This window comes from Aspergillus brasiliensis (genome assembly GCF_001889945.1).
Source record: "Aspergillus brasiliensis CBS 101740 unplaced genomic scaffold ASPBRscaffold_15, whole genome shotgun sequence".
NCBI lineage: Eukaryota > Fungi > Ascomycota > Eurotiomycetes > Eurotiales > Aspergillaceae > Aspergillus > Aspergillus brasiliensis.
Window position 1 is genome coordinate 136,957 of NW_027137456.1, and position 19,206 is coordinate 156,162.

Here is a 19,206-nt window from a genome sequence, read left to right on the forward strand (position 1 = left end):
CTAGACTTATAACATATTAGCTACTAGGAAATAAGTTACTTGAGATATATAATTAAAGAAAGAAATATAGAGCCAGAGAAAGAATAATAAGGTAGCCTTAGATCATGTGACTACTACCATTCACAGATGTTGGAGCAGGCGGTGTCCAAACAGGCACCCGGCCCATGGTCACGTGCTGATGAAACTGTGACATTGTGAAACTGTGACTTGTGAAAGACCCTGGTCAATGTCCCGGTAGCTCTCTTGCAAAGCCAATTATCTGGTAAGTGCCGTGATTCTAGTGGCGTGGATATGGCACTGCACCAGATCGTGTGGAATTGGCTTGATTGCGCTCACCTCGGCACAGATCAGCTACCGTCAGCTAATGTGAGTCGGTAAATGCCTCTATGAAAACAAATGTAGCTACTACTACGGTGCATGGTTGGCTTTGGTCGTCTTAAAAGATCATGGCATCGATCCGTAGCCTGAACGGGTTGCCATGCTTATATGGAATAGCCTGCTTCATCACCATATATTTTGCAAAGCACCGATATCATTGCAATCATTACGGAAACTGGCGCATTTCTGCATGGTGGTGTGTTCTACGTGGGTGTAAGAGCCGGTTCCTTGCGCTTTCTGGAAGCCAACCATTCCTCAGCGGTCGCTACTAACGACATGACCCAGAACGGGCAAGATCCGGTGGAGAATTCGTCCTTTCCATTACTATTCTCTGTTACCTTGGGCAACGTGCGTCCCAACGCCGCTACAGAAGCTCCAGTACAAAACTTCCCTAGTAGGCCGTACTGTGGCTAGCAGAATCCAGAAGGAATCATCATCGAACCGAGAACCTAGAATGATGCAATACAGGTTCGTACCAACAGTGGCCTCATGCATGGGATTAATGTGGTACTGGACGCCAGGAGGGCCAAGCCTTGCATCGAATGCAGCCTGCACTCGATCGATTCGGGAACTGCCACTCAACCAGTAGACAGCTTTGCGCAGATCCAAAGTGTGCGTTTAGATATAGGAAACCTTTCACGAAGGCATGTCTTGGGAGGGAATTGCGGCTGCCTTCCATTTTTACGGAGGCACCCTGAATTGTCCGGGGCGACAGAGATATTGAACTATTAGTAGAACATAGCCTTTTAGGAAGGTGAGGCGAGAAGAATGATTAGGTCATTTTCGGAGAAACACGACTGACAAGTTGGTACTAAGCAACCCTTCTCAACTACTATCCTGGTTGGAACAAACACTGCCGTATACGAATGTGCTTCGAAACAAGTATCAATGAAGTTTATTATCTAACGATCATCATCAGAGAAAGTGCGCAAGGCTGTAGATATACTAGAAACGGTATTTCGCACACCTGGCCCTGACCTTGTGTCTCGAAACGAAGGATGTACAACATATCCCTGGCGATTGCGCAGCAGATGCATCTTGTTCACCCAGGACTGTGGTTCGCCCCCTTTTTTGCTATTGATCAGGGGTTAATCACGGATTGGCTTGCATTACAGCAGTGTCGATATGATGTAGCGGTCAATCAGAGGGAGTATCCCATAGCCAGCTTGATAAACTGTAAATGTAGGGCATGAGGATATCAAGGCGAAGCGGGCGATCTATTCCGAAAAGCGAGAGAATGAATGGTCTATCATGCTGATCACAGATACAAATGACGTTTATGCTTTGGCGCACTACAAAAACATCGCGAAAGGGTTCGCTTGGTCCACCAGTGGCGAACCTGTCACAGGCCTCTCCGCTTCCTTTCGGGGTAATGATGTGAGGTTCTTCCTCAACTGCCGACAGATACATCCTCATGCAATTTTAGTGGACCTTCGGCATTTAAGGCTCCGTTGATAAAGTTAACATTCTTTACCCAGTCTGGAAATCACTATCTGCAGATGAGTTTAAGTAGTAACGGCCATCGCCTTAAAGTCATACAACCCACGAATTTGACTTTTATTGAGTTATGCAGAACGGACTGAACGCGAGAAGCAGACAATAACTTGCTTGTATCTACGTCATTATTCAGTAGGCCTGAATCAGAATGAGAGACAGCAGGTGTAGGACGGTATATAAACCGGTGTTATAGATGTCACTTTATACGACGTTGCACAACAGAGGTTACAACCAAGCGATTCTTCTACAAATCTCAGTCAACATGCAGTCCAACCATCCTTCCAGCTCGTCTACACTGGGCCTCCTCTCCTCCGAACTCTTCAAGCATCATTATGAAGATGCTTCACGCATGGAAGAGCTAGAACGCTCGTACCATCGGGCCAGAGCAATCGCTCAGCTGCATGGTCAGTACATCCAAAGGCCGCAGGGTTGGATCTAACAAGACCAGAGCTGGCCCTCGAGGATGCCCTGCATATGACTCCCAAGTTTTGGGCTGTGCACAAAGATGGAATTATTGTTCGGGACACCACTGCACACATACTGGTGACTATCCAACTCAACCTGGTGGCCGGGACAGTGGCGGGGTTTGCTGTCAAGAGACCGGATCTGCAGCCACTGATGAAGGAGATATTTAACTTCGACATCTCGTAAGTACTTTAACCTGGATAACTTCACAACACGGTTGACACCACATAGTACACCGTTCATGCTAAATGAGGTCGGCCATGGTTGTGATTCTCGTAATCTGGAGACCACGGCAACCCTGCAGCGTGATGGCAGCTTCATTCTTAACACACCTACACCTGAGGCAGTAAAGTACGCTTCAACACCAAGGACAATCCATGTAATCCGCGAAATGCTAATGATCTATAGATCCATGCCACCATCAATGCCAATCAAGGGCGTTCGGCGAGTAGCCATTGTATGTGCACGACTGATAGTTGACGGAGAGGACCGTGGAATTCGGACATTTATTGTCCCAATCAACAATGGGACGGAGATGAACAAGGGCGTCCATTCGTGGTAAGTATTGGCGCCAACCCACGTAACACGCCTCGGCTTACAGACCACCATTTAGGCTTCTCCCCCCAATCACTGGAGGCAGGATGCTCGACCACGGCCTAACTTCCTTCGACAACGTCCGTCTGTCTGCGAACTCAATGCGAACTCGCGATGCCTCCCGACATGCGCGCCCAGTATCTATCAGCCATACACCGGCTAGGAACCGGAGCCCTTGCTTTAAGCCTGTGGGTCATTCCCTTTTTGAAATGTGCCGCATACTGCGTCGGTCGATACAGCCAGCGCCGGACTGTTCAAGCGGGTGTGCGGGGAGAACGCGTCCCTATTATCTCGTTCCGAGCACAGCAGCTCCCGATCTTGCACTCCCTTGCACATATTGCCGTCATGGAGCCATTTTCCGAGTGGATTACAGACGTCTATAGCACAGACACCTCGCTGCACCCTGGGGCAAAACATGGGCTCGGGGTCATTCTTAAAGCGGTTTTTCTGCAGAATGGGCAGTGGAGTCTAGCAAATCTTATTGAGCGAAGTGGTGCCCAGGGAGTGTACCCACATAACCAAATGGCCGCGTTCGAGGTAAGCTAGTTGATACAGATCCAGTGATGTTCGATTGGCTCACAAATACTGTAGTCTTTAACTCGTGCTACCGGTATCGCAGAGGGGGAGGTCTTGGTTCTCTCGATCCGTGCGTATCTGTCTTCAATTCCTGTCAGTTGGAAACACCTCCCTGACATTTTACAGGTCTCGCGACCGAGCTTCTCCTTGGTCGATACACCATCCCCGAGCCCACAAACCCCGATTGCCTCCTTGCGCAGCATGAGGCGGGCATCATTTCCGAGCTGAGGGGGAAACTAAAGAAGATCGGCAACCATCGCAGTGACGAGTACAGCAAGCAAGTTCTTCCCTGTCTTCGACCTATGGTCATAGCGATCGGGCAGCGCCTGGCGTATGAGGCCGCAGTCGATGCACGTGTTGATCCGGACTTACTGGCTTTATATGAAGCGGGTGTAATAAAGTCAGATGCTGCCTGGTACTCGGAGCATCTTGGGATCAACAGGGATGCCCAGTTCCAGAAGGAATGCGATGCACTGGATGCAGTTCTGCCCCGTCTAGATGAACACCTTGATAATTTGCAGATTGAGCCCTATTGCACTGCTCCAATGCTGTCTTCTGACCGATGGATGGGGATCATCAAGGCGGCTCCGGAGTTCACGGGGAATGCAGAGATGAGCTTTCCGGGTGCCAAGGAAGTACAATCTAAGCTATAAGGTGTTTTAGAACGACTTTGATAATAGTGCAAGAATTTATCCTAGTTCTATATGGAATTTTCATAGTATAGCTAGTTGTACAACTGTTTTGACAGGGGATATTGCACAATCTATTGTAATTTCTGCGTCTTGCTGCTGTTGTGGTGATGAAATGAATCCACGACCTACAATATTTCTACATTGATGAGGCTGCAAGCCTCGTGGAACCTTTCTTCATGGATACCTACAGTCAACACACATGATCAGTAGATACAAATTGCCCGCCGGTGCATGCACGTGTCATCCACTTGCTTCCTGCTTCAGTTTGACTAGAAGGCCTATTGCACAAATCCTGCTGTACACTCAGGAAATCATATCTCATTACCCAACCCTCCAAAATCTACTGGTCAACGGTATGAATACCGAGTGTACATATTCTAAAGCTGGATCTCTTCGAGTAAATGCTGTGTGAGCCGATCACTACTCTTTAAATCTATATGTGTTGCACAGAGCTTACATTGGGGAACCGGTATGCTGATAAAGCAAGGGGAATTTCTTCACCCGATTTGCGACACGATATGCCATGTCTCAGTGTTCTTGTAATGAATAATTAGTATCCGTCTCCGATCAGCCAATCTGTAGATATGGACGATCATTTCTTTCAGATCGCAGAATGTGGAAGGCATAAGCACTTTCCTTCAGCTACTCCTAGTCCCCTTTAGTAGCTCAAATAAGTCCAATAGTTTCGTCTCGTATTACGCATTATGAACACTTAATGTAGCCCCCAGAGTACTCCCAAAACACCCAGGCGAATTAATATACTACCAAATCACGGGATATATGGGTCAGTCCAAAGTTTGCCGGAAATCTCGCCGTGACCCCACACCCCCCATAACCCCCACATTCCCCTCCGACCAAACAGGCTTTATCACCCAGTTTCTTAGCTTCCACAGCCCATCACCAGATACAGCTCTCTCAACATCACAGTAGTACAAGGACCCACCCAAGAACCTCGACGTGTCATCCTTCATTCCTTCTCCCGGGCCATAATGCTGTACAAGCACCGATGCCGTGACCTTCGCCTTGTTCTCGTCTCCGTCGACCAGGCTCACTCGGATGTTGTTGAGAAAGTGCGTAGTATCCATCTTGGACACTTTATCGTAGCAGTCTTCATGGATAGTGGGGAGACCGCTCATGACGTGGCCGTTAATGTCTAAGGTCGAGTCGGGGAACAAGGCGGAGTTGAGGAGTGGGGTGTTGGCTGTGTCGAAGCCGAGGACAGCGCGATAGAGGGCATCGATGATGTCTTCACGAGTTTGGGGATTGGGAGGATGATTGAGGGTGATGGCGATTGATGGGGGTGTAGACATTTTTTTCGTTTTGGGTCGTGTGATAGGATCTACTTGTCAGGGTAGAAAGCCTGTCAACTAAGTAAGGAATCGGCCACAAAATACTATAGATTTGTAGGGAAGTGAAAAAAGTAGCCTATATCCACATAATAAACTGGTCCCCAATATAAGGATCAATGTAAGGTGACATTTCATAGCCAGTGGAAGGGGCAGGACAAGCCGTCGATGACCTCACGACTTCAATATCGACGAAAATACGTCATCACGATAACTCAGAGACTCTAACAAGATCGTTTTGACCAGGTTTCTATCTTGTGATGTGGTGATGCTAAGGGTGGTGATGTTTCTTGTAGAAAATTGAGAATCAGATAAAGGAGCCGTGAAGTTAAGGATCTTTTTTTTTTTTTTTTTATACTTTTCTGACTACGTATACTACATGCAAACACACCAATGGCATGGTATTGGAGACTGAATCTATTCGAACCCGTAAGCAAGGGAAGGGAGATACGGACGTTGGTGGTAGCAGCAATTGATGATATACTTGAACTGGTGAAAAGCACTAATGAACAACAATGAAAAGGTGAGGTTGTACTTAGTTGTTGACTGGGGATCGTCCGGAGACGAGGAAGGCACCTCTACCGCCCGCGGTCGGATCAAAGTAGACAGAACTATCGATCCGTGGTTATTATGCCCGTGGGCCTATGTGCCTAACCTACCTGGTTATTCTAGCAGAGGGCGTCAACGAGCTCTGATGTTATTGAGGAATCTTGACACAGGCACCGTGCGCATAACCCTGATTGGATATTGACGGACCGTGTATCACGTGAAGCATCAGTGCTTAGCAGCCTTTAGAGCAGTGGACTACTCCGGTTGACAGAGTAGAATAGATGGCTAAGTGATTGAATTCGCGTTCATGATGCCCACATTATCAAACCCTTATCTATAGCATTAGACGAGCATAGATCCTGGAATGAAAGGAAGAGATGATTTAAGACTAGCCATCATACCTGCAGGCTTCGGATTGACGGAAGGGTGCCGCGCGGGGCTAAGAGAGCCTCGGAGATGATCCGTTCCCATAATGAGGGGGTGATAGTCACTCAAAAATTGCAAGACTCGCAGACTACTGTCCATATCCCTCACAATTTGAGATAAAGATATAGCTACAATTCAGTGCCTACCAATACCTCCTACCCCTATCTTCTCACAGTTATTGCATCTCCAAAATGCTCCGTCTTGACGGCAAAGTCGCGCTTATCACCGGCCTCGGCCAAACCACCGACGAAGGCTGGGGCATCGGCGCCGCCATCGCCATGAAGCTCTCCCAGCAAGGTGCGATTATCTTCGGCGGCAATCGCACATTATCCAGTGCCGAGAGAACCAAAGCTCGAATTGAAAAAGAAGGCGGAACATGCGAAGTCCAACAAACAAATGTCACCGACTCCACATCTGTCAAAGCCTTGGTGGATAGCTGCATGCAACGCCACGGGCGCATCGACATCCTGATCAACAATGTGGGAAAATCTGAGCCCGGTGGTCCCGCCGAGCTGGACGAAGAAACTTGGGATCAACAGGTCGATCTGAACTTGAAAAGCGTCTATCTGACGAGTCACTTTGTGCTACCAATCATGGAGAAGCAGGAAACGGGCGGAACGGTGATCAACGTGTCGAGTATTGCCGGGCTGCAGTATATTGGGAAGCCGCAGGTTGCGTATTCGGCTACGAAAGCGGCCATTATGCAGTTCACAAAAGCCACGGCCGTGATATATGCGGGCAAGGGGGTGAGATCGAATACGGTTGTTCCAGGACTGATTTATACGCCGTACACTCGCGAGCTTGCGAAGCGGTATGCTCCTGGGGGTGATGAAGAGGCGTACATGAAGAAGCGCGATGAGCAGGTGCCAATGGGGCGCATGGGGGATGCTTGGGATGTGGCTAATGCTGCTGTGTTTCTCGCTTCGGATGAGGCAAGATATATCACTGGACAGATGCTGGTGGTGGATGGTGGAATTACCTCTTCTACAGGGAGGGTGTAAATAGATGGGATGTGAAGGTACTACTTTGCTATTCAGCAGGCCCTACGGTCCACGCTACATGTTGCTTCTGTATGGCTATATTCTGTCGTTTTGGGAATACATTTTCACTTTCTGTATACGTTCAAGAACTTCTTAGTAGATTGTAATTATCTACTATATTTCTCCTGTACCGTAAGCCTGCATAGTAGCCTCTGTTGTACGCTCTAGCCAAATAACAACGTGCTGAGCGGCATGTTCCCGAAAGCGACGGAAGCCATCCGTTCGTGGTAGATTTAGCCGCGGATCGGCTTCATCCAAGCTAGGACACACGCTTCCCACACTCTATAAGTCTATATGCTGGGTATTCCTCTCTTTAAATCGAGTTTCATTCGTACAAACATTCTTCCCGTCTATATCTCCTTCTCTTTCGGTCCCTACCACCAACTCCTCCCACAATGACTCTCGTCCACATCGGTCCGTCCCCTCATCACCACAACAACGTGTATGATATCCAACTAACCAACCACCAATCAGTCCTTTTCAAATTCCGTCCCGAAATAACCGAGGAACACAAGCAACGCTTCGTGACAGAACTCAAACAGCTCAAGAGCTTGCCCTGCGTGAAATCCGGGCGACTCCTGGTTGGTGGTCCCAGTGTTACCGACCCCATAGAGCGCAGCAAGGGATTCCAGATTGCTCTAGTAAGCTATCATGAGAATCAGGCTGCACTGGCAGAATATCAGGCTAGCAAGGAGCATCACGAGTAAGTGGACGGGTATCAGATCCGCCATTGGACATATCAAAGCTAAATCTCGGTTGTGGCAGTGTGACATCGACATATATGTTTCCGTATAAGGAGGATCTAGTGAGGTTCGATTTTGAGGTCGATGAGGAGGATGAATATATGTGTGAATTTCCGGTGTTAGGTTCTTAAAAGACTACCAGTTCTTAGTAGTAGTCTACTATGTGTCCGTTGTCAGTTATATATCTTCACAGAGTGAGGGTTGTTGCGAGAAATCTACATAGTAGAGAACAAGACGTGGGTGTCGACTACTAAGAAGCAGCTTGATGATATCCTAGTAGAATTCAAGCTTACAATGACAGTTACTTCAACGTTACAAGTATGAAGCTTACGACTGAATCAACGAGAACCAGTTCAGCAGATAAGCTCGCTGCCTAAGGTATAAGGCATCAAGAATACTGTCACATGACTCAAAGACGGAGGGTCTCCGTTCGTCGGAAATCCCCGCGCCACTCCCTTTGCCGTCTGCCGGTAGCGTCGAGAAAGCGAAAGATGGAGCAATCTCTTCAAGCTCGCATCGGTTCACCAATCAAATTATTCGAATTTCATCAGTCAAATATCAGATGTTGCACTAATTATACCCCAATATACACAGATCGCTAAAAAGAACGTCACGTGGCAAGGAGTGGAAGACGCGGTAACGAGACTTCAGCCATCCAGTGATAGAGCATCTGTTACCTCAGACCAGTCCTTATTGCTCGCGCTTCGGATGTCTGTATGCCAACATGGACTCACCACGTCGAAATCGAAATAGGGCAGCGTGTAGGAGATGCCAGCGAAGAAAGATCCGCGTAAGTAACTAGATCATCCCCTTGTTGATTCAAGCTCATGGTATTCCGACCTTGCAGTGTGATGGGAACGAGCCATCATGCAGTTCCTGCTTGAAGGCAGGAGTCTCATGTGTGAACGATGGAAAGCAGGAGGTCACGCGGAGATACATCTCGAACATGGAAAACCGGATCCGATGGTTGGAGTCGATTGTCAAGGAAAACTGCGCCAATGTCGATCTAGGCCTTGAACCTCGAACAAATGCCCCAGAGAATGCAGAAGACCATGAGAGCACAATGCTTTCTGTGGAAATGCAGCATGACGATGAGCCGACCACCATTTCGCAACATATTCCCTCTAGGGAGTTGAGAAGAGAGGCACCAGGAGTTGCACGCCACGAAGAGAACACCTCGAACCTATCATCGGCACAGCATCTATCACAGCATGAGCCTGGGAGTAATGCAGAACACCAACCGGCGCACGAAATTGGACTGGTATCGCTGTCCTCTGGAGAAGGTCCACGATACATTGGGCCATCCAGTGGGTACTTTTTTGCGAACCGTATATTCTCCAGCGCTGGGCGACGATCTAAAGCCAGAGGCGTAAAGAAGGCTACAGCAGAATCAACTAATCTCTCAACTGAGCTACTAAGCAACCTTACCCTGCTGCCCGCCCGAAAAGAAACCGCCATGGAATTGTCAAGGAAATATTTCCGTACAGTACACCTTATCTACCCTTTCTTGCACGAGCCGACCCACATGTCTGTGATTGACAGGGTATATACCTCCCCAAACGAGGACCCTCTGGATTTGTTCCAGGTTTACATGGTTCTATCAATTTCAGCACTCAACCTATCCCGTGAATGCAAGGTACATCTTCCCGTGGAGGGGTACTATGCGTCAGCTATGAAGTATGTTGAGCAGGTCTGTTCATATGGCTCGGTGACTGCTCTGCAATGCATGCTACTCCTTATGGTCTATGCGTTGCATAACCCCTCTTCTAATGTCAACATTTGGAATCTCAACTATCAATGTCTCGCTAGTGTGATAGACCTAGGGTTGCAGCGTGATGTCCGGGCATCTCCTTCCCTCGGAATCTCGCTGCTTGACCAGGAAATGAGAACCCGCATCTTTTGGGTTGTATATACGCTTGATAGAGCGATTTGTACTATGATGGGGCGACCGATCGGTATCCGAGATGAGGCTTGTGAAATGAGAGTAAGTCCCACAATCCATAGCGGGTGAACTATATTGATCACGTTACAGTTCCCGCTGGACATGCCAGACACGGGCCTTCTCAATCCTGACACCAGCCAAAATGGACAACAAGAGTCACTGTCACACATGTCGCACTCGATCCATCTTTTTAGATTAGCCAAAATGAACTCGGAGATAAAATATGTCATGCACAGTATTCAACGTGACGTACCGAGCTATGCCTATCCCCCCGTGCGGGACATCTTCACATGGCAGCGCGATATGATAACTACCCTGAAGGATTGGAAGTCGAAAATCCCACAAGACGTACCTAGTGGAGGTGATGCGATGTTAAAGCTCTGTAAGACCAGATATCATGAAACAATGGTACTGCTACTACGACCAAGCCCGGCCATTCCGAACCCGTCGGAAGAGATGCTGGACCTTTGCTTTCATCAAGCAGTTGACCTTCTGCAAACTTTTGGCGACATTTACAGAGCAGGAAGCCTGCTCTACAGTAGGCTCCTTGTTCACTCTGTGTTCCTCGGGGCACTGGTATTACTCTACTGTATCTGGAAGCTGCCGAGAACTACCGCCAAGGTCCGCGTCGACGAGCTCATGTCGAGCCTCACCACGGCACAGAACATACTGAGCAGCATTGGGGAGCACTGGAGCGAGGCTACTCGGGCGCGTGATTGCATTGACGAGTTGTCCCGTGTGACTATAGAACGGCTCCTGAGAAACCAATCGGCCGTGGAATCGCATACTGGAGGAGACAGAACGCATTCACGAGCTGGAGGCCTGCACAGCTCAACATCTGCGCAGCCACATCAATCGGCAGAATATAATGGTGCTTCCGAGGGGTACGGCAACACTGACCAAAACCCTGGAGCATTAGTCTTTCAAGACTATCACCCGGGAGATACTTCGTACCCCTTCAATCTGTTCGATGATCTTCTGCAAGGTGATTTTCAGGGTTGGAGTGGAATGCCTGATATCGATGGGCTGATGTGGGAGGTTTTCAACAGTTCGCCACAGTAAGGAGAGAAGGGGTACAAGATGAATAACGAACAACCCTGTTCAGTGCTGAGATGGACCTCTCATTGAAGCTTCGCACCAGCCCAGGAGTGCACTCTCCGAGAATATTTTCAATGAGTCAAGACCTAGAAAATCGGGACATCCACATAAAGTCCATTCTCATACACTCGATCGAGTCATGCCTCCAATCGGGGCGCATCCGCAGCTTGACGGAAGGGTGCCGTGTGGGGCCTCGGCCATCCCCGACAATCGCCGAAGCAGCTCCCCTCATAAAAGCATCCCATTCCCATCCTCAACATCAATCCCAAACCAGATAACAAGAACAAAAACAAGCCATATTCTACCTGACTAAACAACAATTCAATCACCAAAATGTCCGACCCTCAACACCAAATCCGACACATCAACCCCGACCTCCTGGAAACATTCATCCAGACCATCCTCACCAAAAACGGCGTCTCCACCGAACACGCCAAGATCATATCATCATGCCTCGTGCAAGCCGACCTCCGCGGCGTAGACACCCACGGGTCCCAGCGCATCCCATCATACATGCAACGCATCCGCCAAAAAGTCCTCTCCCCCAGCGCCACCCCGACCCTCACGGAGAAAACCCCCGTTGTCGCACAAGTAGACGGCCACAACGCCTTCGGCTTCGTCTCCGCGCACATGGGCATGCAACGGGCCATCGAAATGGCCCAGGTCTACGGCATCGGTCTCGTCTCCATCAAGCACTCGAACCACTTCGGCATGTCGGCCTGGCTCGTCCAGCAGGCCCTGGACGCAGGGATGATGTCCCTCGTGTTCACCAATTCCTCGCCCGCCCTGCCCGTCTGGGGCGGTAGATCTAAGCTCATGGGCGTGTCTCCCATCGCGTGTGGTGCTCCAGCCGGCTCTTCCCCGCCGTTTATTTTGGACATGGCGCCGTCCATCGCCGCCCGGGGCAAGATCTACAAGGCGCTTCGGCGCGGGGAGAAAATCCCGACGGATTGGGCGCTGGATGGCGAGGGGAATATCACGGATGATCCAGCCAGGGCACTTGAGGGGGTGATGCTGCCTATGGGAGGGCCGAAGGGGTCTGCGTTGGCGATTATGATGGATGTGTTTTCCGGGGTGTTGTCTGGGTCTGCGTTTGCCGGGGAGGTGACGGGCCCGTATGATCCGTCGAAGCCGGCGGATGTGGGTCATTTCTTGGTGGCGATTAAGCCGGACTTGTTCATGGGGTTGGAGGAGTTCAAGGAGCGGATGGACTATTTGTATCAGAAGGTTGTGGGGAGTGACAAGATGGCGGGCGTGGAGAGGATTTACTACCCTGGGGAGATTGAGCAGATTACTAGGGCGACGAGGCTGAAGGAGGGTATTCCGTTTACGCAGGCGGAGATTGACGCGTTGAATCGCGAGGCGGAGATGGTAGGGGCGGATAAGTTGAGGGTTGATTAGATGACTTTGAGATGAGTTGGGATGAGTACACGCCAAGTGCAGGAGAATTGCACATGTTGACATCGTATTATTATACAAGTGACTCTTACAATATGAAATATAATCACCACTGGGGCCGTAGCAAACCAATCAATGCAGCTGAGGACTTTTTCTTAGATCTTTAGCATCTAATTGGTAATACTGAAATGGCATTTTTCTTTTAGGATTTGGGACTATCATTCTCAAGACGGCGCTCTGTCTCTTCCCATACGGAACGTGAGCGTAACCTGATCGGTTTGGGCGGCGGCAACGGCTTCCTAGATTTGACCGAACATTCAAACCGGATCCTGTGCATGTCCGAAGATGCTAGTGCTGCTCTGAAAAATGTGTCGTTACTCCCTGTCAAGTGCCCGGTCGATTTGTCTGAGATGCTATCCGCCTCAATGCTCGGTATCTGGCCTCTGGTGCCACGACGGGGTAGATGCTCGCCATCATCGGTTTCATTCTTGTTGTTATAATACGACAACAATCGAACTTGTGTCTCCTGCAGACTTTGCAATGTCCCCATTGCCAGGTCCATCTTCGTCTCAAGAGCTGTATAGCACCTCTGTTGGGTATCCAGTAAAGCAAGACGGTGCTCCATGGCTGCTATCCTCTCATTCATAGCCATCAGAGTCATCAAGTGAGTATCTGATTCAGAAAAGCGATCCAAGACAGACTTCATCTCCTGGATTGAAGCTGTCATAACTGTGCTAACTTCATCTACCACCCTAGATTGGCCCTGGGGAGCATCACTAACTGGGACCATCTTAAGAAACTCCTTCGCACACACAGCAGCCGCCATAGCAGCATAGCCATGCCAGCGGTCGTTCTTATGCGAGTCGGCATAATTGTCAATACCACGAATTGTCATCGAACCTCTACTCAGACCCGCAGACTCCATATCGAAGCATAGAGCATTGAACGTGCTCCCCCAGTCATTCCGTGTCTGAGCATTCTTTATAAGCTTATCCCCCGACGCGATCGTCCCCGAGTGAACCCTGAGCCCACCACCATCTCCCGGCCTCGGCTCACGAGCCACAAGCAGGGAAGAGTCACGCACCACCCTTTCCTCACAATCGCAATGTTCACTATGAGCATACTCCGAATGATACAAGCGATCCTCCAACTCCGGCCGCCGAAACAAGTGCCTCAGCGGAACGGGCAACAATTGCGCTTTCTCCTCAACAATACCTCCAATATCTAGTTCAAGAAGCGACCGATACTTGAACGAATTTACCCGATTATGAAGGACAGCCGGCGGCCGCGGACAATGGCCCGTATATTGGAATCCATGGTGGGTTACTTTGCCGAATTCGTATGGGACGATTCTCGTCCCGATGACCACGTCGCCCAGTCGCACATCTTCTTTCTCTGGCCCGGGCACCGCCCCAGCGATGCCAACCATGAGTGTGAATTGGATGGAAGGGAAGGTAATCCGCATGGTGGTTTCGACGGCGGATGCGGACACCACGCCGGGGGTTTCTGCGGGTAGGCAGACGATCACGACATGGTGCTTGCCGATCCGGCCTGGAGTGTAAGCGCGGCAGTCTCGCTGCCCTAGGAAGATATGTGTGGTGTCTGGGTAGATTTCGTCTAGGATGTGGCGGGCGGCGATGTACTCGATTAGTAGACTGCAGATCCAGCCGACTGTGAATTTGTGTATGTCGAGGGAGGTTGAATGCGTCATTGGGATGGGATATTGGGAAATAAACAGGACGTCTAGAGTGTCGGTTACATGCTGGGGGTAAGCAGCCGGCTTTAAGCACCCCGGCCTGCATGCGTAGCCTTGCTAGTCGGCTGTCATGGGAGGAAGCGCCGTGCCACATCATAAAGCGATACGCCCGTCTAGCCGCTAATGCAGCACAACTTGAAGATCTCAATTGGTGGAAGGAAACCCACTGGGACTCCGCACTTCTAGCCACTGTGCATTGACGGGACCGGTATGTTGGGAGTAGCAGACGGTGCATGACTGACTTTACCAAGAACAATTTGTTCTCTAACAGCTCAAATTATCGGCATATGTAGGGCACATTTTTGTGGCACAAGTATGCTCTGTATTGCTAGGATATAGAAGAAGACTTCAAGTGGAAACCGTTCGCTGCAAGAAAAATAGAACATTAGACTTAATATTACAAACAATGTCACACTATATGCAATCTATAATTTAAAAATCCTCGCTCCTTTTCTGAGCCTGTAGCACCACCCTCCGGCTTCCCATCTTCATCTCGCTGAATGCCTACAAGGCAGACGGAAAAATAACCGACGGATCATAGACAGCCGGAGTGCTAGTATCAAGCGTCCCATTCCAGCAATAGCGCTGAAAGCAGCGCTCACAGGCAGCAGGAACCGCAGTATGAGTCCGATCTAGCGAACGGCTGAGAACAGCACACCCGACACAAGTGGACCACTCATTATCCAGCGTGCCATTCGCCTGCGTCGCAACATTATATCCATTGTCGATCATCGCGTCACGGGCGGAAATATTGAAAGTCGTATCGGTAGTTGACGTGTTCGACATGTAAGTGACCGGGTGGTTAGGCAAGTAGACAATCAACGGAGCAGGTGTGGTCATGTTCGAACTATTGCAGCCGAAGAAGGTCGGATGGCTAATGAGACCCAAGTTGACGAAGGTATTCCCATCCGGGATGGAAGGGAAGGAGGTATCGTTGGCGTAACCAGCAAGAATTCGCTCGTAAGTTGCAATAAGCGACTCCCCGGTGGGCCAACTGTAGCCGTCGTTATTGTTGTTGGAGTCGATGGCGAAGATAACATCCACTTCACGCTTCCTTTGGATGAGTGGGTTGAGGGGGATATTTTCTTCGTCTTCGCCACCGTCGACAACTGTCAGCCTTGTGGTTTCTGCGAATGGTGAGGTATTCGCATTGAATTTGTAGAACGGACTGGGTTCGTAGGCTGCGGGACCATTAACCACGGAGTTATTCGTGCTCATGGCGCTCAGAAATTCCTCGAGCATGTACGTAAGCAGCTCCACTTCGAGCGCGCCCTCGGTGGTGTTGGTTGGAGCATTCGCTATTCCAGCTCGTAGAGTGGCAGCAATGTCGGTGCCATCCTCGTTCCAGACATCGCTAGAAGTACCGGTGATGAATCCGGCGTTGTCGAAGCCGCGCACGCAGGTCTCGTTTTCGGGGACCTCGCCATTCACAAATCGGGTGCCCAGGTACTCAAGCGGTGCGAAGCCATAGATAGAGTCGTCGTAGGTTCCGAATTCCCAGGGAGAGACTTCATAGATGGGTTTGTCGTCGGTGGGCAGGTCGGTGGAGTTGGCGAGGGACTGGCCGTCAACAACCACAAGTGGCATTGGCATGTCTCCGTGCTGGAAGGCCCGTGTCTTTGCAATTGAGGACCAGGTGATGTCGACACCGCCATGGCTGGCATTGAGGAAATAGTAGCCTTCAGCCCGACCCCTGCATTAGTTAGCACCCGCCCGTTCCTGTGCGTCTTGTGCTGACTGTTATGAGTATGTGGCTTACCAAATATCTGCGTCAGTAGTTGTGAAACCAGCAGCTTTCTTGGCCTTCACTTGAGCTGTAATATTGCCCCAAAAGCCGGTAGGCTCCATAGTCGCAGGTCCCTCGAGGATGTTTGCTGAGCTAAAATCCCAGAAATCCTGCTGAAGAGCGGAGATTGTCGTAAAGTTGTTGATAAAGACGGAAGACAGAAGCCACGAGCCTCCACTCAGAGCAGAAACATAAGTGGAAGCTTGCAGCAGACCACCTAGCTGGCCCTTGGCAGCCGTACCTTCAGTGCGACTGTCGAAGGCTTTGAGGGCACCAGCGCCATTCAGCATTGCGCGCATACCACCGCCTGATATGGCAATTGCGACGTTCGGTAAGCTGGATAAGTCGCTCGTGGTGAGGTAATCCAAGGCGTCAAAACCATCTATCTCAACATGACCGAAAAAGTCTTTTAGCCCCGATATGGACTTTTCACGTCTAGTGTTCAGCCATGAAACTTCTTCCGGAGAGAGTGTGGCAGCGCCACGAAGCCTAGGCCGGTTGGGCGGACAGGGAACATGGGCCGGAGCATAACCGTTCGGGGCATTAAACAAGGCGCGACGCTCAACGCTGACATCGGTTAGAGCTCGGTGATTATGTATTTGGTATGGAGCAGCAGATGTGGCTGGACGAGATGCAATGTCAGTTTAGTCACTTAATTTGAGTATCCAGTCACGCCGATAGATTGAGAAGATGCGCAAGGGACTCACAAGGCAAGAAGGCAAAAGCCAGCGGACTGAGCAGTGCAGAGGTCTTCATGATGGAGGATTAACAACCAGAATAAAATGTTGATAGATGAATGAGTAGTGTTGATTCAGACTGCAGAACATTTATGATTGTCCCCGGGAATCTTTGATATTTAAGCTTCCCAGGTTCCCCAAATATCACAGCTACCCAAGGCTGAACTGACTCTAAAGCTGAGCCCCATCCCACCGATCTGGTACACCGTTTTAGGAATGGCGATGTCCATCATGAGGATGATAATAAGGACTTTTGGCCTCAAAACTGGAGAGCTAAGATGGCTATGGGGGTGGATATGTCCACTATAAGCGGAGCAGCCGAGCTTAGAGGACGAGAGCCGAGCACTTCAGAGCTCTGATTCATGCACGCTAACCCCAATGAGTAACAAGATCGGCGAAGAAGAGCTTGATTGAATGGAGTATCCAATGAAAGATTCCGTTGGGTCCATTTGTCGACACGACGAGAGGGCTAAACTGTCGCTTATACACACTAATCCTAATCCGGTAACCAGATCGGAGGCTGAGCTGCGGGCCACGTTGACTCCCTTTTCTCCCTTCCTCGAACATCCAAAAATCCTGGCCTGCGTAGCTACCACTTGCAGGAACCCTTCTGTCCACGAGGGTGGAGTGTTGCTAATCAGAGTGTTGCGCGTTTGTCGCTGCACCAGTCATACTGCTCAGCTGTAGCCGACACTGGACAGTTCCGTGCGAGCATGCCAAGTTGGGTGTCTGAGTCTGCTGTATTGTGGCGCACAGGTCATGCAGCTTAAACCCAGTCTGTTTTCATAAAGCTTATTAGTTATTTTCAGTTGGATTAATCAACTGCACCACAGCGTCAGAGGCGTTCAATTCGTTGTATCACGCTCATGACCTGTTGCGGGGGGCAGGAATACGAATAAGACTTGTCATTAGAGGGGGTAATGCAAGCTTACGGGAGGTTGTTGAGATGCTAAATACCAATGAAATGTATTGAATAAAGCTAATAAAACGAGAAAGGGACACGAGAAAATAACGTCTATATACATAGAAGATTAAGAAAATGCATCCGCAGTTAAGCCGCAATGCCAACGGAAGTGGGCTGGACTACAGCAAGCTTTGTATAGTCCGTTCCGTCTTTCAGTTCTTGGAGATGTCTGGTGCGAATGCCCACGACGATCATGGCGACGGCCGCAAACAACTCTGGAAGAAACATGAGAATGACACGCACAGACATTAGCCCATATATCGGGCTAAGATCTTTGCTCTCGGTGCAGACAGCAACAAGTGAGTAGATGACGCGGATACCAATGAATACCAGTGCAACCAACGCGCCCTGGAGAAGCTATATAACGGCATTTCAGTCAATTAATTGTCCAGCAATTGTTTAGCAGACATGCAATACTTACGACAGTGCCGCCTTGATATCCCGGACCTTGAATCCCTTTATCCGAGGATTGTAGGGAGTAAACCGACCACCCGATCTGGAAAATCCACACCACCACGATCAAGGCTGATCCAGCCTTCCATAATGAATAGTCGTCGGACTGGGCTTTGTCTTCGAAGATATCAAGACATGCCTTGATAGAGATACTGACAGCTACTACCATGGTAATTGACGTCCCGATCACAACAGACCAATTGAGGCGACGGCTGACATAAGGATAGCGATACACTCGACTGTTTTTAGTTAGTATCAGATACAGCATATACCAAGGGGTGAGCATACGCTTCATGGACTAATCCGTCAACACACAGGATTAATGGCGTAACTCCCACGCTCTGGATAATATTTGCTGCCATGCTGCTGCTGTCGCGGACGCCCAGAGCACCTCCAATAACTCGAGCGGAACAGAACATGGTTAAGCAGTACCAGGGCAGGAAGCCGGTCCATCGGTGAGTTATGAAGATGTAGACAACAATTGGGGAGAGAATCAGATACGCTGCAAGATCGGCTGCAAATATTCCGTTCATTTTGTGACAAAGTTAGAGTAGGATGTAATCGTAGTGGAAAGAGGATAGTTATAACAGAGTAGGTTGGTATAAGAAGTAGAAAACAGTTCATTTCAATTAGGTAGCAGCATCTTGTTCATATACCCTCCAGACTGAGGCTATACAAACCACTGACTTAACCCATAATGGCATATTGATCGGGATGATGCAGTATTCAGCCTCGCCATAGTCTGCAGCGACAAGGACCATCCCCG

At 49.5% G+C, this 19,206-nt stretch overlaps 9 protein-coding genes across 9 annotated transcripts; 5 read left to right on the forward strand and 4 right to left on the reverse strand.

The window, feature by feature from the left end:
* Positions 1-2,137: 2,137 nt before the first annotated feature.
* ASPBRDRAFT_660813 (uncharacterized protein) lies at positions 2,138-4,259 on the forward strand (the record flags this gene model as incomplete). The annotated part of the gene is made up of 8 exons (XM_067628646.1): positions 2,138-2,279; positions 2,324-2,522; positions 2,572-2,691; positions 2,749-2,898; positions 2,954-3,018; positions 3,083-3,471; positions 3,526-3,580; positions 3,637-4,259. The coding sequence occupies 8 exons, from the start codon at positions 2,138-2,140 to the stop codon at positions 4,161-4,163; spliced, it is 1,647 nt and encodes a 548-aa protein (XP_067474817.1). The 3' UTR covers positions 4,164-4,259.
* A 607-nt stretch (positions 4,260-4,866) lies between these two features.
* Positions 4,867-5,578, reverse strand: ASPBRDRAFT_47626 (nuclear transport factor 2 family protein). The gene has a single exon (XM_067625894.1). It carries the CDS (start codon positions 5,510-5,512, stop codon positions 4,988-4,990), a length of 525 nt encoding a protein of 174 aa, XP_067474818.1. The 5' UTR covers positions 5,513-5,578; the 3' UTR covers positions 4,867-4,987.
* Positions 5,579-6,624: 1,046 nt separating this feature from the next.
* On the forward strand, positions 6,625-7,625 carry ASPBRDRAFT_47628 (SDR family NAD(P)-dependent oxidoreductase). The gene has a single exon (XM_067625895.1). It carries the CDS (start codon positions 6,715-6,717, stop codon positions 7,522-7,524), a length of 810 nt encoding a protein of 269 aa, XP_067474819.1. The 5' UTR covers positions 6,625-6,714; the 3' UTR covers positions 7,525-7,625.
* Positions 7,626-7,908: 283 nt separating this feature from the next.
* On the forward strand, positions 7,909-8,479 carry ASPBRDRAFT_161009 (Dabb family protein). The gene is made up of 3 exons (XM_067619483.1): positions 7,909-7,977; positions 8,038-8,266; positions 8,329-8,479. The coding sequence occupies exons 1-3, from the start codon at positions 7,959-7,961 to the stop codon at positions 8,435-8,437; spliced, it is 357 nt and encodes a 118-aa protein (XP_067474820.1). The 5' UTR covers positions 7,909-7,958; the 3' UTR covers positions 8,438-8,479.
* A 551-nt stretch (positions 8,480-9,030) lies between these two features.
* ASPBRDRAFT_58678 (uncharacterized protein) lies at positions 9,031-11,310 on the forward strand (the record flags this gene model as incomplete). The annotated part of the gene is made up of 3 exons (XM_067627940.1): positions 9,031-9,096; positions 9,154-10,290; positions 10,339-11,310. The coding sequence occupies 3 exons, from the start codon at positions 9,031-9,033 to the stop codon at positions 11,308-11,310; spliced, it is 2,175 nt and encodes a 724-aa protein (XP_067474821.1).
* Positions 11,311-11,679: 369 nt separating this feature from the next.
* Positions 11,680-12,747, forward strand: ASPBRDRAFT_199810 (Ldh family oxidoreductase; the record flags this gene model as incomplete). Its single annotated transcript, XM_067621367.1, has 1 exon — positions 11,680-12,747. The coding sequence occupies one exon, from the start codon at positions 11,680-11,682 to the stop codon at positions 12,745-12,747; it is 1,068 nt and encodes a 355-aa protein (XP_067474822.1).
* A 199-nt stretch (positions 12,748-12,946) lies between these two features.
* Positions 12,947-14,455, reverse strand: ASPBRDRAFT_135362 (5'-methylthioadenosine/S-adenosylhomocysteine nucleosidase family protein; the record flags this gene model as incomplete). Its single annotated transcript, XM_067618694.1, has 1 exon — positions 12,947-14,455. The coding sequence occupies one exon, from the start codon at positions 14,453-14,455 to the stop codon at positions 12,947-12,949; it is 1,509 nt and encodes a 502-aa protein (XP_067474823.1).
* A 549-nt stretch (positions 14,456-15,004) lies between these two features.
* Positions 15,005-17,042, reverse strand: ASPBRDRAFT_186070 (uncharacterized protein; the record flags this gene model as incomplete). The annotated part of the gene is made up of 3 exons (XM_067620062.1): positions 15,005-16,193; positions 16,260-16,908; positions 16,994-17,042. The coding sequence occupies 3 exons, from the start codon at positions 17,040-17,042 to the stop codon at positions 15,005-15,007; spliced, it is 1,887 nt and encodes a 628-aa protein (XP_067474824.1).
* Positions 17,043-17,601: 559 nt separating this feature from the next.
* On the reverse strand, positions 17,602-18,973 carry ASPBRDRAFT_660819 (uncharacterized protein; the record flags this gene model as incomplete). Its single annotated transcript, XM_067628647.1, has 3 exons — positions 17,602-18,344; positions 18,409-18,679; positions 18,729-18,973. 3 exons carry the CDS (start codon positions 18,971-18,973, stop codon positions 18,075-18,077), a joined length of 786 nt encoding a protein of 261 aa, XP_067474825.1. The 3' UTR covers positions 17,602-18,074.
* Positions 18,974-19,206: the final 233 nt, after the last annotated feature.

Bases quoted from the DNA above. Each gene is read 5' to 3' on its own strand.
- ASPBRDRAFT_47626 (XM_067625894.1), bottom strand. From the start codon at position 5,512: ATGTCTACACCCCCATCAATCGCCATCACCCTCAATCATCCTCCCAAT.
- ASPBRDRAFT_47628 (XM_067625895.1), top strand. From the start codon at position 6,715: ATGCTCCGTCTTGACGGCAAAGTCGCGCTTATCACCGGCCTCGGCCAA.
- ASPBRDRAFT_161009 (XM_067619483.1), top strand. The intron at 8,267-8,328 runs GTAAGTGGACGG...CGGTTGTGGCAG, and splicing joins GCTAGCAAGGAGCATCACGA to TGTGACATCGACATATATGT.